The following is a 20,041-nucleotide window of genomic DNA, read 5'->3' on the forward strand; positions in this document are numbered from 1 at the left end:
TGAACATAAGAGGGAAATGGTTTGACTCGGATCTTACTTAATGTTAGCTCCATATTACTGCAATACTGACTTGGGTAATAGTAAATCTCACAAGGTATCAATACAGTAGAGATCAGAGTCAAGCACCGTGTTGTCACTTGTAGTGGCACAGTTGTGCAAGAGCTGTGCCTGATTAATGTTAGTTCCTTCACAGGATTGGTGAAGATTGGTGGAGAGTTCACAAAGTTCAAATTTTAGATATGATATATATAAAAAATCTTACAATGTTTGTGAAGGCATTTTATTTCCTCTATGTATGAACTCTCTCCATCTCTAAAGAAGAAAGAGGTACTGGTTTCAGAGAGACAGTCAGGTTTCATGGCACGTTATCATTTAAGTATTTTCTTTGCACGTATACCTCCTGTACAGTGCTTTGTTGTAACATGCTGGAAGTTTCAAGAAGAACAAAGGAACACTTTCTGTAAGGATAGCTTTATGGGTTTGGTGACGCATCAAACTTGTTTGGGTTTTTTTTGAAAGTTATTTTTTAATGTACTGTATACTGCCAAATATAAAAATAATCTGTTCCTTATTGCCATATTTCTGCATTTTTATCAGTTGGGTAGGTTAATATCTAATCCCATGAAAAGAATACACATTTCTTATTTGTGCTTCAGAACAATACAAACTATCTTCATGCTGTTTGTCCTCTTGCTATTCCGGCTCAGCTGAAACTCAGTGAATTTTATTTGCTTTGTTTAAGTCACTTTAAGAGCAAAATGATAAGGCTATAAATGATTTAGGACTGGCCACATCTGTGCTGGCATGTGGAGGGGGTCAGGTATGCAACTGGAAAAGTAAAGAGATGATCTGATGCCTTCTCAGTGGAGCTCTGCTCACCACTTTTCCCTGTTTATTCTCAACTCTAAGGTATAAAGACCCTGTAGAGACACTCGGTGAAGTACGGACCAGACAGACAGTCATTCCCTACAATGGCAACACCACCTGCATCAACTATACAGTTCAATTTGCATTACACAAATGAGCCAAACCTATATTAGATATACCACTACTAGACAGGCTAGATTGCCGTTAATCCTCAGAGGTTGTGCTTTTTTTTTCACTATCCCATGTGTGCCCTAGGACCTTGGTCTTTCTTTTGTCCAAAGGGAGAGCAGCTAGGGCCTGCTGACAGCAGAGACACTGGTTTCCTTGCTGGAGAAAGTGGTGTACATAGGCTGTCCCACAGACTGGGATATTCCAGACCTAGTATGGAATAAAGGTGCATTATACCTAAGCCTGGAAATGTGGCATCATCCCTGGATCCTCTCAGTGTTACCCCTGAGAGCTGAAAGCAAGTGAAAAAACAATCGACCAAAGAAGCCAGCTGGCTTGGAACTGGGTGGTGGTGATGTCCTTTTTTCTCTACTGGTAAATACCTAGTTTTGTTGTTGTTGTTGCTGTTGTTGAGAATCGATCAATGTCAATTAAACATTTGTTGGGAAGGATTTATCAGGGCCAGGATAAGACTTCTAGTCAAATCCAGAAAGGGAGTCCTTTTCTCTCACTCTGGTTTGCCAATAGCTGAGTGGCAGACTCATGGGTCTCTCGTGCCTCAGTGAGATCCCTAAACTATTGATTACCCCAGCCCTACCCCTAACACTACACCTAAACCTACTATCAATTTCTCTCTTTCTCTTTGCTTCATGAAAAAATGGCAGATCTCAGTTTTATTCTGATGCAGAATGAAAACACATTCTAAAACCTTGAGATACATCAGGAATTAATTATTATATTCCAGGGACTTTGGACAGGGCCAGGCTCACTGTCTACTTGATGGTAAGAGGCAGTAAAGGGTAGAATTCAGTCAGCTCATGATGGATTTACATGTTAGATTATAGCACAAAACAGTGGTAATATTGTTAAACTAGGTGTAATTGCAAATTCCAAATTTTTTCCTATGTTTATAGCATAATCTTAGTTTAGTTTGAATCCACCTTCCTTTGCTGTTAAAAGTTTTCTTTTTTTTTAGCGGGCGTACAAAATAAATGTACACAAACCTTTGACAATTCTGTACATTGATCATAATCCATACTTTAATCACACAACGTATATACAACACTTTAAGGACATCATGTATCTGAGAACAAATATTTGCAATTTCTTTTATTTATTTATTTATTTTTAGAGGTAGGAAAGTAAGATGGAGAAAGGAAAAAACCAGAAACAACAAGATGAACTTGGACTGATTCATCCTGGATGATCACTATCTCTGTCCCTTTCTTTTCTTGGGAATTCAGCTGAATGCTACCTCTCACACAGACTGACCGATTTAGCAAAACCAGTTAGCATTTCATAGCAGCCTTCATCCATTGTTTTGCTAGTGCAAAGGCCAGGCAGCTACAATTGACTGTGGGCATCTTGTCCCAGTTTGTTAAAAATACAGAGATGACAATCTTTTAGACAGCTCTTTCATTTTAAATGGAGAAACAGGCTCAGTACCAAGGAAACCCTATAATAGTCCCCCTCACCACAGGGAAGATCTCTCGGACCCCTTTAATCAGCATATATTTTATTTCTTACTGATTTGTTGCACTTTCTCAAAGGAGTTAAAACCACTAGGACCGCAAGGCCCAGATTGCTAGACCGTGCTGAAGAATGTATTCAGACAGAGGAGGAAATTTGTAGTGCCTTCCTGAACATAAAACTGACTCTTGCCCAATCTAATCCTTAAATGTGAACTTCCTTATGAAGCTTTGAGAAAGAAAAGGAGAGTTTCTGCTGTCAGCTGTATGAAGGCTTAGGACCCATTCTGACTACACAGTATAATGACAAAACCCAGGAAGGGGCAAAATCTGGCATTTTTTATTCATCTTTGGGTGATTTTGTGGTGCCACTGGTCACTGAAAGGCTTTTCTTTTATAGTACTAAAAATAAATCATGCATCATTTCATGGGAATAGTATTTAATCAACTCACTAATACCATATTTAAACTTTTATTTACAGGAGCGACAGAAGTCGGCGTGTGCACAGGCTCTCCCCCGCAGAGGTGAAGTCCATGAGAGATGTCCTGGCACATAATCTATACCAAGTGCGACAAAGGGTGCGTAAGTGACCTGTTATTGCGCACTGTTTGCAGGTCATTGCTATGGTGGGTGATGGCATCACTGTTGGTCTGGGGTCACACTGGCGGGAAATGTGGGCCCAGAGCTCTGACCTGGGAGATGCACAGAGAGAGGATGGAGAGGAAGGAGCTCTGGCTCGGGGCTTGCTCCTGGGTGGAAAAAATGAAAGCAGTTTGTTTTCTTTTTTCCATCAGCTTTCCACCCTGACAGCAATGTGAAAAGCCAGGAAAATCTGTGACTGAGCTGTAGAGGTCAGGCTTCCCTCACTGCACAGCTACCTTGTGATTCGGAAACCACCTTCCCCAGACTGCCAAACATCCCTAGGGCAGCCCGGGGCACCAGCCCCTCTCCCCGGTGCCTGGGGAGGCCGGCCTGGGGTGGCCAGAGGCTGGGCTAGATGGTGACCCAGCAGCAGAGGAGAGATGAAGGCTCCATGGGAGGCAGCGGGATGGCAGGTGGCCAGCAGGAGTGAAACTCCGCTGGGGAGGTGGGTGGACCAGCGGCGGTAAACATTGCGTAGCCCAAAGTCAGCTGAGAGTCAGGCTGGTGAATCCTCTGTCTGTGCGGGAGTCACAGTTTACTCTCGGCGTAGGAGGAGAAAGGAAAAGACAAATCCACCTCCTATGGAGCCTCACTTTACAGGCTTTTGGGTTCTTTCTCTTTCTTTCTTTCTTTCTCTTTTTCTTTCTTTCTTTCTTTCTTTCTTTCTTTCTTTCTTTCTTTCTTTCTTTCTTTCTTTCTTTCTTTCTTTCTTTCTTTCTTTCTTTCTTTCTTTCTTTCTTTCTTTCTTTCTTTCTTTCTTTCTTTCTTTCTTTCTCTTTCTCTCTTTCTCTTTCTCTCTTTCTCTCTTTCTCTCTTTCTCTCTTTCTCTCTCTCTTTCTCTCTCTCTTTCTCTCTTTCTCTCTCTCCTTTCTCTCTTTCTCTCTTTCTCTGTTTCTTTCTCTCTCTCTCTTTCTCTTTCTCTCTTTCTTTCTTTCTCTCTTCCTCTCTCTCTTCCTCTCTTTCTCTCTCTCTCTTTCTTTCTCTCTCTTTCTCTCTCTCTTTTTCTCTTTCTCTCTTTCTTTCTCTCTTTCTCTCTCTCCCTTTCTCTCCCTTCCTTCCTTCCTTCCTTCCTTCCTTCCTTCCTTCCTTCCTTCCCTCCTTCCTTCCTTTCTTCCTTCCTTTCACCTTGCCTTTCTCTCTCTTTCTCTCTCTCTTCCTCTCTCTCTCCGTCTCTTTCTCTCTTTTTCTTTCCTTCTTTCTCTCTTTCTTTCTCTCTCTCTCTCCCCCTTTCTCTCTCTCCCTTTCTCTCTTTCTCTCTTTTTTTTTTTTCCCGCTCCTAAAATGAGGGTGATAATACCTCAACAGGGATTTGTTTTGCAGAAGTTTGTACTGATTCTGATGCAGCTCAGTGTACAATATCTACTTAATCCAATCTTGGGCCCAGAATATACAACTGAGTGCTCTTGGGTAGCAATGAATGGTAGATGATGTATCTCATATAGCAATGAGTGGTAGGAGGTTTATTGCAATAACCTTGAAATTATGCAGATAAATGGCGCTAACTCACGTAACACACATTTGACAGAAAATGTTAGGCCTTGCTCATTTAAATGTGTCATTATTAATATGATATTCATTCCTAATATTGTTTGATTTGGCATGGCCAATTATCCTTATGATATTAGTTTCTTATCTTACCAGCAAGAATCTGCATATACAGCTGTATCTTAGATTACTGAAATGAACTCTCTCTCTTCAAAAACAATTCCAATAATGACTAATTGCAACAGTCACTTCCTATGTGGTGTTGAGAACAGTGTGCTTTTGGAAATGAAAGATCAGAAGTAAAATAATGCCACCTCTAACGCTTTACTTTCAACTTCAAAGGCCTGGTAATGCTCTGGCTCACCAGACCAACTTAGAAGGACCCTAGCAAGTTAGATCAGATTCTGCTTTGTAAGTGGTCTTATAAATTTAAGTGAACTTTTCTCTTTAAGGCAGATAATTATTTTCCTCATTTCACAAGATGTATGCAATAAATTTAAAAGTGCATCCTGAAAGGGCATAAAGGTATGGTTTGTCCAAGTATGGGAAGGAAACTCGGCTGTGCCTCTCATTCTGGAGATGTATTCTATGTAGTGTTTTGCTCCTGGACACACCTGCAACTTGCTCCTGGCTCAGTAATATTAGTACCAAGACTCAGTGGTGGTTTAAGCAGCAATCTGTCTCTTGGGATCTGCCTCAGATCTGTAACTCCCAATTGTGTCATCAGAAAAGGACTGACAAGCCCAGAGATGTTAACAGCCTTGTGTAGGTGGGAATATTTTTATGATACACTTTGAGCAGGCACTAGTCTATCAAAACCAGCACGAAAATGTAGCCCTTGAGGTCCAAGACTTACAGCTGTGTTGGTGCTTCCTCCTGTCTTGCTCTGCAGAAGAGAGGTTAGCATGAGGCTGCATTTTTCTGTGTGATACCAAAGAGAACTGTGGTGGGTTGGTGGCAGAGCCAGGGCAGGTGCTCCTCTGGCCCCAGGATCGACCAGACTGTGCAAGTTTATTAACATCACAAGCGTAAAGAGAATCAGCTGGGTGCATTTTCTGTTTCAGGCACCAACATACAACCGACACAACCTGCCTACCAACACAAATGAGAAACAAGCCCAAGAGATCCTCATCCGTCGGCAGCACAGCCTGAGGCAGAGTTGCAGGAAGGGAAACAGCTTACCCTGGGGTGGACAGGTACCTGTTCTGTAAAACGCTATCCAGATGAAAAATGCCACTGCCTCACTGTAAATAAGGAGACATACATTTTTATACGCTTTTTGCAGTAATTAAAATGGATACTTTCCTCAACGTCCTCATGCAACACCTAAGAAAAAAGAGCTTCACTTAGCATGTGGACAGCAACATTTTTATGTCCTACCTCTGTACATTGTTCAGAAGTCAGCTAATATGGCTGTAACTAGTAAAATAATGTAACTTGCACTGTTTTGGCATGTGCAAAATGTAGTCTAACCACAGCTGTGTGATTTTTTTGACTCATAAAACGCCTGATGCAAAGCCCTTCACACCTTGCACTGACAGCTTGGGCTTTTGATCTGTAAGAGCAAGATTTATCTGACCAAATGTAGGCATTGGATAGCACAGACCTTCACAGCTGACATAATCATAGTTAAGATAAATAAGTTCTTGTTGGGTATCTTAATTTTATTTAAACTTTTCACCTGAAATATGAAAGGTGAATCTTAGAAGAACATATTCACTGCACTGACTGTGGAAAAAACCTAAGGCTATTATATCAGGCACAAATATTTTCACTGGAGCTGATGATTAGTTCAGTCATCCAAGTCAAGCATTGATCATATTCAGACCCCTCTAAATTTTGCTGTAAAGGTGCAGAGGCACAGCAGAAAAAGCATATAACCATCCCTCTTTACAGCCCACCAAATAAGTGCAAATTCTCCTAATACCTCCCCTTTCCTCCACAAGCATGTAACTCACCCTGGTTGGGTGCTGCATCATTAGATGGTTATTCTCTTACTTTTTTTGTGCTGAATAAGCACGATGCCTGCAGAGGGAGTGCACCAGCTGACCAGTTTCTGTGGGACCCTGCACTGTTTTGCCTAGGTCCTGTTTCAGGATGATGCAGAGGCAATCACAGGCACTGAACACATTTCTGTCTCCACACACAGGCTAGCACCACGAGCGTGCGCTACCTCTCTTTGCCTCAGGGCCCCAGACAGCCCACAAGACAGAAAGCCAAGCATGTTACTTTTACAGGTAATGGAAGTTCTTTCTTTACTCTATCCCACTCCAGCAGTGAAAGAAACTTGGCCAGTTGCTCAGCGGATTTAACAGTACTAAACGAATACTTCCACGGAAGTCGCTGGCCTCTTTAAATGAGCTACACCCTTCTCTCCTATCTTTTTTATCTATGTTGTTTATATGGTCATTACTGCTGCAGTTTCTATCTCATTCCAGCACCGCCTAATTTTCTCTTTCCCTCTTGAACAAATATTCCTGTGATTCCTGCACTTTGGCCTGGCCATGAGGGCATCCGTGGAAGCCCAAGAAAGCAAATTATCTGATCCCTGCAGCCCCACAAGCACAATTCCATGCAAAATTGTTAGGAGTTGCTGAACTTGTAGTTCAGCCGAGGTGAGGCTGCTGCAGCTCTGTGCCCCCGGGTCCTGCTGGTAGTGAGGCTAACCAGGTATTCCCAATAGGCGACCCTCATCACCCTTTAAATTCAGTGTACACCTACACACAGTTGGATACACAGAGCAACACAGACAGGGTACAGTGCTCACACAAATGCAGACAGCACCAATGGCCTCATCCTGGTCCCCTCTCTGGCTGATCAGGATGTTAGGCTGTTAGTGGAAAATTACATACACGTACCTGCTATCTAGCTCCCCCATAAGCTGGACTTAAACACACACTCTGTCCAGTATCTGGCCCTGGACCCTCTGTCTTCCCATTTAGTGGCACTTGGGCACGTGAGCCCCTGGGGACACAGCCCCACAGCAACTGCTGGTACTCAGACCCACACACATGGACACACACACATATGCATAGATGCTCTTCCACTCCACCTCATGCACTGTAGATCCCTCCAGTAGCTGGTCTTGGACACCCAGTCTTCCCCACAGTGAGCTCCTGGATCCCCTGGTCTCCCCTGACCTCACACACAGGGACACGGCTGTGCAAACAGGCCTTTCTGGTCCCTGTTCCAGATTATGGCCTTATTAGTAGACAACCACAAACCCCATGGTCTCTTCAGTCAGTGGTTTGGACCTCCTGGCCCCTCCAGCAGTCAACTCACAGATCTTCTGATCTCCTCAGTCTCTGTCCCAGACTCAAGGTTGCTCCAATGGTTCATTCCCAAGCCTCTTATCCTACTTGATGGCTACTCTGGCTTGGTGATTGCCGGTGATTTTGCACTGACATATGCACCTGCACAATAGGCATGCACCCCAGTCCCTCCAGCTGCTGGCACTCAGACCTCCGCACACACAGGTGCACAGTACAGGGAGCTGCTCATCCAGGAAAACCATCAGAAGTGGAATTTAAAGAGAAAACAGGATCAGGCACAGGGCACTGCCAGACACATGTACTGACCAGCGCCTGTTTACATGCAAGCAGCCCTTTTTATTTCCTTTCTTCTCCATTTTCCTGCACTTGTTCCTCCTCAAAATACCTTGGTCCCTTCCTTTCCTTGTCTTTGGTTCCTGCCCTAAATATTCCACCATAAGTCCTGTATGATCCAAAAATACTCTCCCCAGATATCCCCAAAATGATCCCTATACCCCCCACACCTCACTCTATGAGGTGCCCTAAGGAGACTCTCTCCATTGGCTCATCATGGTGGATCTCACCCTGCCCATGGAGCTGATCACCCCCATGATGGATCAGGGCAGGAGCTCAGGCTCATTCCTCTGACTTGGGTATTGGGGGCGTTCCCCACCTGCCCTTGTGCCTTGGGGCTCCTCTGTTTGTGGAGATGAGCCTTTAATCACATAATCTAACCAAAAAAAATGGTCAGAATCTGTCCCCAAGCAGCCTTTGTTCTCCCATTTTCCCAGTTTACTCTGTATAATTATTTCTATAGTAATACTGGTATTACTGGATGAACTTTTCAGCCTGTCTCAAGTTATCATGTGTACATAGTAAAATGCAGACCCATCATCACTTACATGCTAGAGGTTAGGGATGGAGCAATGCTGAATTGCCCACAGAAACATAACAGGACAGTGTCAGAGAAAACATGGAATTTAGGACACTTCAATGTTCAACTTTGTCTCCATCTGTAATCTCCGTGATTCCTTTCTGCCTTTATTATGTGACCTGAAATGCATTTGGGTTCTTTAGAAAAAAAATTCTTTTAATTTCTGGCAAAATTAGCTATAGCAATTGAAACTATTTTTAGTCCTCGTCTTTCTATCAAAATTTGGACAACAAGGTTTGTTTCCTGCAGATGCAAAATCATTTTGTTTCTTTGTTTTCAATTTCACTGTGAAAGAGATGAAAGCAAAAGAAGTTTGTGTAGGCAAACCATACCTTTGGGGCTGGGCACTCACAGGTGATGGCAGCAAAACAGAAACCCATAGGGTCTTTTCAGAGGGGAAAATCAAAGTTACTCAAGGGAATTTTTTTTTTCATACAGCTTAGTCTTTTCTGTTCTTTTTGTCAGGATGTCATGGTGGGGGATGTATGTTTTTCTAAAAGACTCAAACTGTTCTGCGCAGCAGCCTCAGGCCTAAAAGCATTTCAGACACTTTCAAGGGACTGAGTTCTGCTATAGCAGACAGACACATTATTTCAGTGGGGAAAAGAGTAAATACTGAAGCAGCGAATGCAGGTACATTTTTACTAATAGATAGACCTGAGTTTGGGTCCTGCTTTGTGATCTGTCCAAACAATTAAACTTCTTGGTCGAGCTTCTGGCCCTGTCTTAGGTCCATTGCATAGTTATTCATGCTACTTTAAATGTCTGCTGCAGAAGGAAGCCACCCTAAACTCCTCTTGTAAACTGTATTAGGATGAGATGAATTATACTTTGAACTGAGAAGAGAAATACTCAGTATGTAGGAAATCAGAATGACAACCTCATATATGCACATGTGCATTTACAGAGATAAATACCACCTCTTCTGCCTATGTCTGGAAGCCCTCCAGCAACAAGCATCCTCTAGCAAGTTTGGTTTAGCTCTTATGTATAGCATGAGCAGAACGTTTACTAACTAAGAGGTTAGAAGTAACTACAAATAGGTCCTTAAGCTGTCTATCAGCTCTTTCTGCTATTCATACAAATGAATGATTTCTTTGACAGTACATATCATTCATACTTTTTAACAGTGATGCCCCCAAAGGGCTAAGTACAAGACCTTCAAATCTGAGATTACATTTCCTGTTTTATTCCTGGAGGTGTAATATGCCCATATGGCCTAACAGAAGCAGTTTCTGCTGCTAAAGAACTATGTGACCCTGTTTGGTGGAAGTAAGTGCTGGTGCATACGCTCTTTGTGCCAACTGTGAAGTAAACATTAGCAAAAAGTAATTTAATTGTTATTAGGCTGCAACAGCTTGACAAATTTTGACTGTGTGACTATACCCAATACATGTATGCTTTAAGTGCAGCAAGATCTAGTGTAATTTTCTTAGTCATGGACCTTTGTGTTTATCTCCCAATACTTCCCAGCTTGTTACAAGCTGTTTCTTAAATTAACTAATTTGCTGGTGCACAGTCACACTACAAGTGGCTTTAAGAAAAATAAAAAAAGTATATTCTGCAAACTCAACAGAAAGGGAGATCCAGTTATTAGCCAGTTGCAGGCAAATTTTAATGTGTACTTGTGTCAAAGAAAGCTGGTTGGAGCAGGTCTGACACACCCAATGTAATCAAAGCGCCCTAGAGTCAAACTCCTGGTTTCAGGTGAAACTGTTTTCTTCCCAGTCGTTAATCACAGGTGACCGGTAAACTTTGGTTTTGGTGGCACTAGGGTCTTCTCCTTGGTCTCTTTTTAATCTTCTGCTGTGGGTTTAACAATGCTTTTCAACCATGGAACCAGGTGACTTGTGAAATTCATAGAAAATTGAAAGCTACATGAACTAGCACTGTGAAGGCATTGAGCAGCTTTGTGAGGTACTAAAAAACAGCTGAATGTGCTTATTTGCTGGGGTTTCAGAGTAGAGACAAGATCAATAAAATCTTTTAAACACCAGCTTTGGGATGAAAATAAAAATGTAGGTTTATTTTTAGTTCTTGACTGGTCTCTTATTCTACAGAAATCATTTAAAATGTTTCAGTTCCAAGGTTTACAACCATAATGCTGTATTGTGTTGAATATCCTTTAACTGTCCTTGCCGATACCATGGTGTTTCTCTTATCCCTTCTTCAAAATAGAAATTATTTGTTTATTTTCCTTCAGATCACTGCAGAAGTGGCTCTGATGCTGACTGCCCAGTAATGTTCAGACCCCAGCCCCGACTACAACCACTCAAAGCAAAGCATCATCAGGAAGAGCTGCTTCCAATGGCACACTTGGATAGACAAGCAGGCCCATCCAATCTCTCAAGTCGAAGAGGAAATTTAATCAGGCAGCATCATTTCAACAGAGCAGAAAATCTAGCTCTAATGCCAAAGTCTCGATTCACTGTGGGAGAAGTAGAGGGGTATGAGTCAGACGAAGAGACAGAAACGATGGCACCAGCCAGGCCATTAGACATATGAGGAGCAGAGAAGAGTGGTGTTTGCATCTCTAGGGCCTGTTGTGCACTGCTCCAGAGAAAATAACAAAGCTCTTATATGAACCAAACCACAGTTTTCCTTTTGGGACCAATGTACTCATTCTCGTATCACTTTCAAGCACTGTTTCAAGGTACTTAGTGGTACGGAGAAGATTCAAATTCTTATATGTTTGTATCAAGCTTTCTTTCCAACAGAACACTGCAGGAAAGAGGGGAACATGATCTTTTTAGAGGTTTGAACATGGATTTAAATTACAGTAGCTGGGCAGATGCAATGCTATGGGGGAAAGCTGGTATTGCCTTCCTCTGTTCTGTACTATGACCTAAATCCAGAAGAAAGAAACACTGAAAGACATGCTTGGCACATGAGTGCCGCGATTGGTAACTTCAACTTGCCTAGAGTTCTGGACCTTGTAGTAGTTGAGATATTCCAGTAAAAAGTTACAAAAAGAAAGGAAGGTTTTAGGACACCTAAATGCCTCAAGGGGTACTTAAGTCAAAAGGATTTTTAGTGGACATTTTTAGCACTTGAATCTCTTGACATCTCCAGTTTTGGCTCTGCAAAAGTGCCTATCGTCAGTTGCTGTGATAGTCCATAACTCATGTTACTTCAACCAGTTTCAACATGTAGGCACCTATCACCCAATCTACAATTTTAAATGAATAAAGGAGGCATCCCAGTATGTACAAATCCAGAGAGTACTCCTCAGGCAAGGGTGCTGTCAGGATGCCTTTTATTTGCAAATGTGGGACAGCAAGGATGCCCAGGACCTCCCAGCCCTCCTACATTTCTTCATGGAGAGGGCTGTGAAGCAGTGGAACAGGCTGCCCAGGGAAGTGGTGGAGTCACCCTCCCTGGAGGTATTTAAAAGACATATAGATGAGGCTCTTAGGGACATGGTTTAGTGCTAGATTTAGGTTATGGTGGGACTCAATGATCTTAAGGGTCTCTTCCAACCAAAATGATTCTATGATTCTACTGAGCTCCCTTCCAACTGGCTCTGCGTGCCCATGATCCAGACCCATGCTGGGTCTCCTGAGTGATAGGGGGTGCAAGAAGCTGTGGTCTTGAGCCATTTTGAATAAAGTCTAAAATCCCAGACACCTAATTCCCCTGATGGAGCTCTTTTCTGCAAAATGGAAGCACGTCTTTCATCTGTGTCTTGAAACTGTACTTGAGCTGATTTTATCCAAAGGGATGATTTGAGTCCAGAAGTCCATAAACCCACCCTTACAGCTGCCCTGAACTCAAATCTGCAGATGGGAAATGCACCAAGTCTGGTCATGTTTTTTTCAAGTTTCCTTCTCTCTCCTCCACTCAGAGCTTGCTTAGCTGCCCAAATCAAGGTCTATAAATACTACCCTAAGAATTGGAGAGGTCAGAATTAGAGATAGCAGTGCCACCTGCATGTTTCTCTTTTTTGTATTACTGTTAAGTGCTTCTATGTACTAGTTCAGAAAACACTTTTAAGTGGAACATATGACTTCATATTTCTTACAACGGATTTCTGATTCAGGACAGATAGCACCTAAACTATCAAATTTGAAAAGTTCCACCAAAGGAAAAAAATAAAAGCCCTTTTTCTTGTGTTTGCAGTTTTTATATTTAGCAGGTCATAATGAATTGTAATGAAATTGTGCAAAGCTTAGCGCAACTCAAAGTCTGTTCACATTTCCTTGTTGTCAGAGAAATTGTACAACTTCCTTTTATGAAAGCAGTGGCACATTATTAAAACAGGGTAGGTTCTGGCTTTTGTACTGACACAGAATAAGCAATGAAATATGGTTCTGTATCTGAAAATCAACAAATAAACCCACCTCCACCAAAAGAGGAAGTGCTACACATAGTTTTTAAACAAAAGCCTTGTGCCAGATCTCAATCCTATAGCAAGTTATACTGACATATCATAAAACTCAGTGAAAACATTATTTTAATAAAAAGAGTTATCGCACAAGATTGGGTCTTAAATTCCACTGTGAACTACCAAGTTGACATACACAATTTAACTGAGGGCAAAACTGGTGCCCGTGTGATGTGGTCCTTAGGCCACAGAGTTGACACAGGTGCATGGAGAGGGGTGATGGAGGTGTGGGACCTGCTTCTGCATTGCAGAGTCAGCAGGCAGTAGGGTCTTCAAAACTGGCTGGTAGGTGGTGATGTGAACTGGAGGCAATCCTTGGGGACAGCAATGAAGAGAAAATTGGTGTCTGGGAGGAGGGTGAAGAAGGCATACTGTCTGATCTTCAAAAGGATGTTCAGCAGAGAGATTAAACAGAGCAATTACTGTGAGCTGCAAATTCAGCATTTCCTCTTTAAGAAGATTTATTCAACGTGTTCTCTGGAGGGACTGAACAGATACAAACTGTGTGAGATACAGGTTAACGGGGTGTCTGGAGTGGCATGGTAAAGGACTAGACAAACAACATGAAAAAGACAAGTCTGTTCGATTTTGTCAGGCTATGTTTGAAAGGCGCATTTAAAATTGACTCCCAAATTCTTTATTAAATATTATAAAAATTGTGTAGCATTTATATAATTACTGATTGTAAGCAGGGAGAAAAGCATTCAATTTCTAATTACTATTTATATTAGGACTAGGGAGAAATATGTCTTTCTAAAATAGAAATAAAACTAGTGCATAGATGGAGTAAAATCTCCCACTTATGGTTCATTCCTAATCTTTCCTCTGATTAAATCAGTGAGCTGGATCATCAGAGATTGTAAAGCCATTGAGCATCTAGAAGTCAATAGAGCTCTCTCAGCTTTTGCAGTCTCACCCCCAAACATGTAAAGTCTATTTTTAGTTTTCTTTCTTAGCAATTAGAAAATAGGACTGGAAGAATATTTCCTTCTGCACCATTAGTTGCTGCTAGTGGTTTTCCTGGCCATTAGCCAAGTAACAATGCTGCAGATTCCTGTATAAAATATGTTCTAATATATAAAGTTGCACTGTTTATTTGTTCTCATGGGTATTTCGTGCTTGTAGACAAAAGAGTTCTCCTTGAAGAAGCACAATGCTTGAGTTTTAAATAGCAATAATTACAGCAATATTTCATCACAAGTAACTTACTCTATGTCTATAGGCTCTCAGACCTGGTCCATAAAGAAAACTGAAGTGGTTTAGGGCATGAATTGAAACGCACTGTGTGTGGGCATCCTTAAACTCTTTAACCTGGGCCACATTCAGGAAACTTGTGCTGATAATTTGCAAAGGTGAGTTATTTAAGATCTCCTTTTTCAGGCTGGTACAGCACTATTTACTCAGGAATTTAAATTGTACTCAGATTCAAGGTGAACTAGCAGAGGAAACTCAGGCCCAGAAGGTGAGGAATTATTATTCAAAATCCAGAGAGGAAACAGGAACTCAGGGAATTAAGACTATTTCCTTGGGGTGAGAGGATAGTGCAAGACAGGTGAGTTTCAGGAAGGAATAATAATGAATAACCTGTACCTTCAACAGTAGAGAAAACAGGAGATACACTTGGACAGAACTTGCTAACCGTTGAGTAAAATAAGACAATAATGAGAACAGTCATGATGAGAAAATATTTTAATAGTAAAAGCAATAATGGACAAATAGAATATTGCAGAAAAAGAGAGGGAGTTATCAAGGTCACTAGTACATTGTGAGCCACCGGCAATACTTTCATACTTATTGCACGGTGTGATTAACTGTTAGATCCTGCTGTTCTTGCTGCAGCTGTTATTCTTCAACTACTGTGCCAGGCAAGCAGGAACATGTAGTGAAAGCAGAATCTCTTCCTCAGAGAGCTTAGAGAATCTCTTCCTCAGAGAGCATACCACCAAGGACGCGGCAGCAAGGGGAGCGCTGGCACCCAGGACACAATAGCAGCCAGCACGGGGAGCGCCCAAACAGTGACCTCCAGAAATACCATTTGACAGAGTGCATGGAAAGAAGGCATCACCGTGGCCCTTCTTCCAGGGAAGGTGGTGCCCACTGGGAACATCTGCAACGGCGTGGTCAGGGCTGCTGCTGCCGTCTGTATGGCACCTGGGGAAACAACACGTTGGCTAGGTGGTGACACCATCAAACAGGCCTGGGAAGGGTGCTATGAAGGACAGAAAAGCCGTTTGTGTGTCACACTGGGGGAAGAGAGAAGCAGGGGGATAATGCACCTAATAATGTGGCTCGGAAGTCCAGTGAGTGAAGCAGGTGTGTGTCCATCAAAGCCTGAGACGAGAAGCTATAATACTGGGAAAAGAAAGAACACCCTGGTAGGAGGTCTAGATGGACCGGTTTACCACTGTGCACGTGACCCAAAAAAGTAGACCAAATTAAAAGAAATAAGTTACTTCAGATGCATTTAGGGCAATTAAGAAAGCTTAGATGAGATTCAGAAAAGTAGGTCAGGGTTTCAGAGTGGAGAGACTGGTAGAGAAGAACTGTGACCATCTTCAGCAGGAGAAGGACAGCTTATGAGCAAGCTAGTCAGAGAAAGAGGACCAGTGATATCTGCAGGGGAAATCAGCAAATTGCTATGGATGAAAAACCTGACTTTTACGTAAACAGAAAACAAAAATAATTGTGAAGTGATTCTTATTTTCTTGATGGTATGTAGGTTTTGAGAACTGACACTTTCAGTGCTTATTCTGCACCTGTTAGACTCTGAAAACTCATGTTTTATTGTCTTATATGAGTGGTAGCTATTATTTAAAAGCCTATGCGAGACTCTGAAAAACATAACAAATATTTCCAAGCTTCCTTTCTTCATAGGCACTTTTTCTAATTTTCTATCTACATAAACGGTAGAACACAAACATTAAGAGTGGAAAAACAGATAACCTTATCTTTATGTTTTGTTTGCTTTTTAGGTAGGACAATTACGTTTATTGTTTTGCCAAACTCACTGTACTTAAGAACCATAAAATCAGAGGTGTGAGGTAACATGAGTAATATTCTGAACCAGTTAAGAGGACTTATTGAGCTAAGTTGCCTAATTTATTTTCTTTTGAGACTGTCTCAATGTTAATCACAAGTGAAACTCCTTTTTCTTTCCTGCTTTGGTTTCACAGGTGTGAAATTTCAAAAGTTAATATCAGATCTTGTTTTTTTTCTAGTTCACCCTTTCTCCTGGAAAAAATTGAGTTTCTACTGCCTTTCAAACATACAAAATGAGATATGGACAGAAGAAAATAATGCCAAGCTCTGATTTTCAGAGTTTTCTTTCTTTGTCAAGGTAGATTGCAGCCACACCAACAGTGAACAGGAGCAGACAACCAAACTGGACATCATTGCTGACTTTTTTTTCTACTGTCCCTGTGGGAGCAAGCTTGGAGAAAAGAAGTATCTGTCAAGAATAGCAACAGTGAGCTGGGGGCACCGGTATTAGTCATCTTCAACATCACTTTTACACATGCAAACACAGGTCAGATCATTAGACATCTGCTTGGTGCTTTCCCATCAATAACTTATTCCACTAAATACAAAATTATCATGAAAGAAACCCAAAGTTAAACTGCTTTTTTCACTGGCATGTATGTCAGGTATTAATTTAGGCTGATTAGTTGGTACTGGGCCTAATGCCTTTTGCTCCTTGCTCTACTGTATTATCAACAGTGATAAGGGGTGAAAATAATGAGCTATGCACAAATGCCAAAATAAAAGAGCTCTTATTTTTTTAAGATATCTTGGAATAAAACCTATAGCCCTCTAGCTAGCTTTATTCATGCCTTTCTTTAAGGGCAGATTTCCCATCACAGAAGCCACCTGCCCACATAAATTCAGCTTCACTATTACATGATGATTAATAAATGATAATACTTGCAGTGGTGCACAGTGTCTTCCAGGTGCTGTGTGAACACAAGGCACAGAGAGTTCAGAGACAGGACACTCTGAGAATTATGCCAATGTTAAAACACAACGTGAAAGGTGGGGAAACTTGCACAAAGCAAATGAGCCGTGTGTACACGTAATGCAGGAACAGTGCCAGGAACCAAACACGAGACCCTGGTCCCTTGACCCTATGTCTACCTTTACTTCCCTTAGGCTTTCAGATGACTGAAACCTACAGAAAGGAACAAAAGAACAGGCTGAAACTGTTCCTCTGGCTCTCACCACAAAAAGGGAACAATCTGCACAAAAATTACATTGTTTGTGCACTGCTTCAAGCCAGGCATCAGGACCTGCTGCTTACAAACACGCACTGTCTTAAAAGATACCATTAAATTTTGCCAAATTTAATATACATATATAAAATACATGTAATGTAAAAGAGATGTAATTCTTCACTCGTTTCCCCCTAGTATATTCACTGTTACTACTTTCAAAAACTACATATGTTCTACATGTTTTGCATAGTTAGAAAAACTTGGTAACATTGAAGGGGCTTGTGAATATACCATGGCAAATACACTTTTTCATTAGAAAGTGGAACAGAAACTCTTCAAAGTTACTTATTCCTCATTTTGTTCCAGTGAGGGAGGCTGTAGGTGTTTAGCACAGGTGTTAGACCAAGGACAAATCTCTTCAGCTTTCTATGCCCCCATTTTCTCACATATGCAAAAGAGATTAAGACAGTCAGGGCTAAGTTATACACAGGTGCACGAGCCATTTGGGTTGCCAGATTTGGTGCAGGAGCCACAAGAGCCCTTTGCTCCCTGGATCAGCAGCTGGAGGCCAGGGAGGTCCCTTGGGACACTTCAATGGCAGCTGGACTGCATCCCTGGGGCTGGAATCTGTGGGGATCTGCACAGAGCAGACAATGGCACAAACCGGTTGAATGGATGTGAACAGCTACCTTGTGGTGATCTGATGAACAGCTGCGACTCCACTAACCCTACTGGGAACTCAGTCACCTGCCCCACATGTAGACACCTTCGTGGTGAACATCTAAAGGCAACTGACTGAGTCTCAAGTGGAATTCTGCTGTCCTCACCTTTTAAAGTGATTTTGGCACCTATGAATGAGAAGCAACTTTTCAAAGCTAGGCATTAGGACTGCTTTAACTCTGAGATAAATCTTCCTTTCCTTGTGAATAAACTAAGCTATTTCTGCATGTACACATAAAAATAATTTTTAACAGTGTTTCACTGTGTACAGCTCCTGTATTCTGTTTATTTCTAAAGGGCTCTCTGTCTGCAAGCATATTTGGCTCAATCTGCTGTACCGGGTTTAGCAATAGAAAATTGCAAGCCTCACATTACTGCTGGCTCAAATGGACTCTTTGGCTTGAATTCCTCTTAATGATAAATATTCCCAAATCTTTCCCTATCATTTTCACAAGTATGCAAACATAGATTCAAATGAAAGTGATGACTGCTGAAAAATTTGTTAATCAAGTCTTAGCAATTTGAAGGAGCTCTTTCAGGAGATTTTTTCTTTTTATTCCCTAATGCAAAAATGCCTGATACTGATTTACCATGCACTGCAGAGCAGATATAACAGCTGGTGCCAAGACCAGATTTAGAGGTCTCGTTCCTAGGTAATGAGAAGAAAGACAGATGTAGTGACAAGACTCAAAACATCGCTGTAAACAAGCTTGCATAAATTAGGTTAAGTACCAAAGCTCAAAAGAGCTCTCTTTACTATTATTATGATATTTGTTTATTTATTGTTTGTTTGTGGGTTTTTCTCCTAGACTCCCACTAAGTGTAAATTTTCCTGCATCAGCCTCTGACGGATAAACTAAAACTATGCTAGATGAGAGTATTAATTCTGCTTTATCTGCTGGAAAAGGCATGCTTTCACCAAAGAGGGAAAGAGCTGCAGTGACCTCTGTTGATGGAATTAAGCAATGTATTTATAGAGTCAAAAAGGAGAGGTGACACATTCAAGCCCTTTGCTAGGATTAAATAGGACCAAAAGTAAACTGTGCAAAAAGGGAGCGGCTTTCAGGTTGCATATGAAAGTGACTATTTCCCAACACCCACTGAAGTCACAATCCTCATCGGGATAGTTGTCTTTTAAAAATTATTTTTGGAAAAACTGTTGCTTTTTAATGTGGAATTAAAAACTACTGCTGTGAAGACAGAGGACAGAACACACTAGAGGAGATGCGGGTTTTTTTAAGTGCTATACTGTATTCCAGGAGTTTAGATCACCAAAGCAAAACATCGTGCTTGTATATATTACGTGATCTGAATTTAGTGACTGGTTCCCCGTGCCAGCCTGACACACGGTACTGAAGTTTTGAGGCAAAGAAGCTTTCCACTTGGCGAGCTGCCTGCGGCAAGGAGAAGTATCTAGGAACTGTCATGCCTTTATGACCAAGAATTTGGAACATGTCTTTCTGGGCTAGTTCTGATCCAGGAAAATAATTAAACATGTAAATACCCACAAGGATCTGGACCTTAATGCTTAACTTCAAGGTTGGGAGTAGTCTCAGTAAAGCCAAGCATTTAAGGATTTATCCTGTATGATTAAAGTTAATGAAATCAATAAGAAAACTTCCATTAACTGTTAAGTGGAAATGCTTGTGGAAATCAGGCTATGATGTCCTTGTTTTTTCAGACTTGAGCTTTTGCTAAGGACTACTTGGTGTTAAACAGAGGCACAAATGAGGATCGGGGTTTCTTACTGTTAGAGTTATTTAATTCTTCTGTGCTGTTCAGTACCCACACCATTTTTCTTTTCTAGGAGTCACAGCAATACAGATTGGTGTCTTTTTCCCCTCTATGTCTAGTGTTATGTCAGGTCTAGCCATGATCACAAAGCTGGAGGTTTTCCCAGTTTAGATATTTT

The 20,041-nt window shown here is 41.5% G+C and overlaps 1 protein-coding gene across 1 annotated transcript in view; it reads left to right on the top strand.

Annotated features, from left to right (window-relative positions):
- SLC9A4 (solute carrier family 9 member A4) overlaps positions 1-11,322 on the top strand; it is a 35,616-nt gene extending 24,294 nt beyond the window's left edge. Inside the window, exons 9-12 of the mRNA XM_065648000.1 lie at positions 2,987-3,083; positions 5,697-5,828; positions 6,782-6,869; positions 11,021-11,322. Coding sequence (XP_065504072.1) covers positions 2,987-3,083; positions 5,697-5,828; positions 6,782-6,869; positions 11,021-11,322 — 619 coding nt within the window. The remainder of the gene's footprint in view (positions 1-2,986; positions 3,084-5,696; positions 5,829-6,781; positions 6,870-11,020) is intronic.
- Positions 11,323-20,041: the final 8,719 nt, after the last annotated feature.

This window comes from Caloenas nicobarica, chromosome 1, assembly GCF_036013445.1.
Source record: "Caloenas nicobarica isolate bCalNic1 chromosome 1, bCalNic1.hap1, whole genome shotgun sequence".
Taxonomy (NCBI): domain Eukaryota; kingdom Metazoa; phylum Chordata; class Aves; order Columbiformes; family Columbidae; genus Caloenas; species Caloenas nicobarica.